This window comes from Corvus brachyrhynchos, unplaced genomic scaffold (assembly GCF_000691975.1).
Source record: "Corvus brachyrhynchos isolate BGI_N302 unplaced genomic scaffold, ASM69197v1 scaffold308, whole genome shotgun sequence".
NCBI lineage: Eukaryota > Metazoa > Chordata > Aves > Passeriformes > Corvidae > Corvus > Corvus brachyrhynchos.
In genome coordinates, this window is record NW_008239538.1 from 54,914 (window position 1) to 59,735 (window position 4,822).

Sequence of the window (4,822 nt, forward strand, 5' to 3'; positions counted from 1 at the left end):
ACAGACACGCGCGCAAGAAACCCACGTTCCAGAGAGAAGGGACAGAGAGCGAGTGGAGCCCAAGCGATGAAGACGATGCGAGCAGCGTGCACACCATCACCATGGCTCCCCCTGCGAGGGGGCTGGCACAGACAGCCCCTGCCGGGGGGGAAGGAAAGAGATGGCCGGAGCACCAGGAGCAGAACAGAGGGGAGCGGTGTGAGGTCGGTGCCAGCAGAGCCTTCCCTGACGGGAAAGCCTCAACAGGAGAGAGCAGTTCAGCTGGTTCAAACCCCTCCCAGCCCTCTCCAGGCAACTGGGAGCAGGGTTTGCCAAAGGGCCGACACGGCTGGTGCCTGGCTCGGGGCCGTGCCGCAGCGCGCGCACCACATGCACTGTGAGCAAGGCAGCCTCACGCTCTGCAGGGCCCGGGCACAGGCAGCGCATGCAGGGGAGCCAGACCCCGCACTGGACCCCTGATCCCGGAGCAGCACAGAGGTGGAGGAGGGCGAGGAGGAGAGGGTGAGCCGTGGGGGAGGCGGAGGGTGCCGTGGGGAGAAGGCATGCGCAGAGTGAGTACCTGGTGCATGGCTGCCAGAGTCATCCTGGTTTTTTACCCTCCATTTGATCCCCACCAACACAAATATTCCCCAAGAAAAAGCACTGGCAAAGCAGCTCCAAGGGCAGAAACCAAGAGTTAGAGAGGTTACCCCACGCCAGACCCCGCGGGCCAGCGCCCAGCACAGCAGCATGCGCAGGCAGGTCCTGACTGCACTACGTGTATCTGGGAAGTGCCTCCTACCACCAGTCACACCAGAGACCCCGGTGCCCAGAGCCAGCTTGGCTCAGAGACCCACTGTACCCAGAGCCAGCAGCCTTGCTCCCAGGAGCCCAGCAGAGAGCAGGAGCTAGAGGCCGTGGGCCAGTATTAGTGATAGGGCCGGAGTCATGGCTGTGGGCCAATATTAGTGATGGGTCTGGAGCCACAGCCATGGGCCCATGTTAGTAATGGGGCTGGAGCCACAGCCAGGGGCCACCGTTAGTGATGGGGCTGGAGTCATGGCCATGGGCTGCCGTTAGTGATGGGGCTGGAGTCATGGCCATGGGCTGCCGTTAGTGATGGGGCTGGAGTCATGGCCATGGGCTGCCGTTAGTGATGGGGCTGGAGTCATGGCCATGGGCTGCCGTTAGTGATGGGGCTGGAGTCATGGCCATGGGCTGCCGTTAGTGATGGGGCTGGAGTCATGGCCATGGGCTGCCGTTAGTGATGGGGCTGGAGTCATGGCCATGGGCTGCCGTTAGTGATGGGGCTGGAGTCATGGCCATGGGCTGCCGTTAGTGATGGGGCTGGAGTCATGGCCATGGGCTGCCGTTAGTGATGGGGCTGGAGAGCCCGTGAACCGTGTTCCTTTTGGTTGTACAGCCAGCCATGCCGGCCTGCACCGCTCCCTACCTCCTCCTCCTCCAGCCGCCGCAGTGTCTCAGTGATGAACTTGATGTACTGGGTGGTGAGCGTGGTCAGCTCGCTGAACTGCGTCCGCAGGTCCACGTACTGCAGAGACAGTGGGTCAGCAGGAGAGAGGGGAGCATACCCGCAGCCCACCAGTACCCCAGCAAAGATGGGGCTGCATGGAGGCAAGACCACGCACCACACCCCCAAGTCCACCCCTTCAGTGAGCAGCCATGCCCCAAGAGCTGTGGGACATCCCAGGCCAGTGGCAGTGACCCGCCCCTCACCTCCTGGATGATGCTGTCAGACGCCGACTGCACTTTGGGCTTCTTGGCCGGCGATGCCATCGGCTCCACCTGTGCCTTGAAGCTCACCAGCTGCAGCTCATAGTCCTGATGAGGAGACAGTGATCAAAGCTCTGCTATGCCCAGCAAGCCCCCTGGCCACGGCTCTGTGACCCCACCCCTCTGCAGGGCACAGTGCTGCCTCCCCAGCACCCCACCAGCCCCGGCCCCCCAGACATTGGGCACACCTTGATGGCGTCGATGTACTGCTTGGCATAGCGCTGGCACTCCTCCACCTTCTCCTTGTGCTGCTCACATTCCTCCAGCAGTTTCTGGGGAGACACGTGGGGGTGAGCCCAGGCACCCCACAGCCACCCAAGAGCACACCCCACCATGGCCGGGGATGGCCAAGAGCACCACTTGCCCTGCCATGGCTGGGAATGGCTGGGAGCACCCTTCACCCTGCTGCAGCCAAAAATGGTCAGGAACACCCCCCATCCCACTGGGGATGGCTGAGAGCACCCACCACGTGCCATGGCCAGGGATGGTCCCCCATCCTGCTGCAGCCACCCCAGAGCAACACTCAACCTGCCATGACTGCAGACGACTGGGCACTCCCCTCACTCTGCCTCAGACAGAGATGGGCAGGGGCAGCCTGCACTCTGCTGGGGATGGCCAGGTGAATCCCTTACCCTGCCACAGCCAGGGATAGCTGAGAGCACCCCTTGTCCTGCTGGGGAACGCCCAGGAGCACCCCTTGCCCCACGGCCAGCACTCCCTTCGCCGGCAGCAGCTGCTCGCGCACGGTCTGGCTGTCGGTGATGGGCACGGCCTGGATGGCCTCCTGGCGCTGCCGGGCATCGCGGATCCACTGGCGCAGCGTGTCGCAGCTCTGCCGGTAGTAGCGCAGCTGGCGGCCCAGCTGGTCCAGCTCGCGCTGGCGCAGGTCAGCCTGGCCCAGCACTGCCTGCCAGCGCTCCAGCAGCTGCTGCACCCGCGCCCGGTACCGCTCCAGGTCCACGTCCCGCTCGCTGTGGCCGCGGACCATCCGCTCGTTGACATCCTTGGCCTTGCCCAGGTCAGTCTCCAGCGTGCTGAAGAAGGGCTGGTGCCCCTCGGCCTGTGCCCGCAGCCGCTGCGGCAGATAGGCAGTGGTCAGGGCCGGCCACGGTGTCCTCAGCCACCCCCTGACTCCCCTTGGGACCCCCAGAGCCCCTGGTACCTTCAGCTCGGCCTTGCTGGCCTCCAGCTCAGCCAGGTCAGCCGGCACTGCCTGCACGTCCTTCAGCTGCTCCTCGTACTTGCGGAGCAGCTCCTCAGCCCCCTGCGTGCTCCGGATCACCAGCCCGATGGTCTTCAGCCTGAGGCAGAGGGACAGAATCAGCCGGGAGCAGGAGTGGGATGGGAGGATGGATTAGCTGGGATCAGGATGGGAGTGGGACAGCTCAGCCAGAGCGGCACCACAGAGCCAGGAGGGAAGGAAAAGGGAAAAAGGAAAAAAAAAAGGAAGAAGGGAAGAGGGAAGGAAAAGAAAGGGAAAGGCACGCTGGCTCTCCCCAGACTCCCCGTGGCCTCCCAGCTGCCCAGGCCTGTTCCCAGCCCGGGGGCCGAGGAGCTGTGCAGTGTCGGTGCCAGGGCTCACTCACTTCTCCAGGTAGATGCTGGAGAGGCTGTACACCTGCTCCATCTTCCCCAGGGTGACCTCCAGCTCGGAGCGCAGCACAGGGGCTGAGCCCGCCTGCTCTGGCTGCGCCAGCACCTGCTCCGTCTTCTCGCTGACCTTGGCCAGGTTCTTCTGGATGCCCTCCAGCTCCAGGTGGGTTTGCTGCAGGGAAGGAGTCCCTCAACCCTTGCCAGCTGCAGGTCAGGGCCAACCCCCGACTGAATGCTCGCCCCACCCCCGTGGACCCAAGGAGGAGTGGAGCAGGGGAAGGGTCTGCAGCCTGTCAGGGTAGGTGGACAGGGGAGGGTTAGGAGGGATATTGGGAAAACTCCTCCTGCAAAGGGCTGTCCAGCCCTGGTGCACCTGCCCAGGGCAGGGGTGGAGTGCCATCCCTGGGGAGATTTAACAGCCACGTGGATGTGGCACCTGGGGACACGGTCAGGGGTGGCCTTGGCAGTGCTGGGGGACTGAATGGGCTCTGAAAGCTTTTCCAACCCAAACCGTTCCCCCAAGCCCATCCTGGCACTGAAGTCCCCATCTGTGCACACCACACGTGTCACACGTGTGTCACACACCTGCTGCTCAGCCTGGCGCTGGGCACACTCCCGCAGGGGGTCGGCCTCAAGGGGCAGGCGCAGGCGGTGCACGGTGCGGCTCTCGCAGCTCTCCAGCTGCAGCCGGATGTCCTTCAGCTGCGAGATGTAGCTCTTGCAAAGAGACTCGTCCTGCTCTCCTGCGGGGACAGGGGGGTGGCTCAGTGCCCTGAGACACCATGGGGACACCACGGGGACCCACAGTGACACCAGGATGGCTCAGCACCCTGGGGACATCCTGGGGACCCACAGCAGGGAGAGGGGACACAGGGATGGCTCAACACCCTTGGAAACTGTGGGGACAACAAGGGGACCCACGGCAGGGAGCAAGGGATGCAGGGATGGCTCAGAACCCGGGGGACACCCTGGGGAGCCAAGGTGAGGAGAGGGGACAGCTCAGCACCATGGAGATACCCCAGGGACACCACAGGGAACTGAGGATGCTCAGCACCTGGGAAAACCCTGGCGACACCCACCTTTCAGAGAAGGCAGACAGGGGACACCCACCTTTCTCCTGGCTACGCAGCAGCAGCTCGTATTTGTGAGTGCAGGCGTTGTAGTCGCGCTCCACCTGCAGCCGGTCGTCGGGCTGGAAGCTCTGGGCGTCCTGGCTGTCCCGCAGGAACTCCTGGTAGTGGCTCTCCAGGCTGCGCAGGACCTGACGCACCTCCTCGGCTGGCAGCGTGCGGAACTGGGGGGGCATGGCCATGTCAGCCCCTGTTGGGACCCCTGTGACCCCTGTGCCACCCTGGGACCCCCGGGGAACTCACCGTGATGTGCGTCCAGGACTGAATCTGCTGGATGTGCCGGGTCAGGTACTGCCAGGCACGGAGGCCCCGCAGGTCCTGGTGCA

The 4,822-nt window shown here is 64.2% G+C and overlaps 1 protein-coding gene across 1 annotated transcript in view; it reads right to left on the reverse strand.

Moving 5' to 3' along the window:
• Window positions 1-4,822, reverse strand: part of LOC103620438 (plectin) — a 28,681-nt gene that overhangs the window by 10,468 nt on the left and 13,391 nt on the right. Inside the window, 9 exon segments of the mRNA XM_017741214.1 lie at window positions 1,433-1,531; window positions 1,717-1,821; window positions 1,962-2,045; window positions 2,492-2,848; window positions 2,936-3,074; window positions 3,360-3,538; window positions 3,952-4,109; window positions 4,477-4,660; window positions 4,740-4,814. Of these exon segments, the coding sequence (XP_017596703.1) occupies window positions 1,433-1,531; window positions 1,717-1,821; window positions 1,962-2,045; window positions 2,492-2,848; window positions 2,936-3,074; window positions 3,360-3,538; window positions 3,952-4,109; window positions 4,477-4,660; window positions 4,740-4,814 (1,380 nt within the window).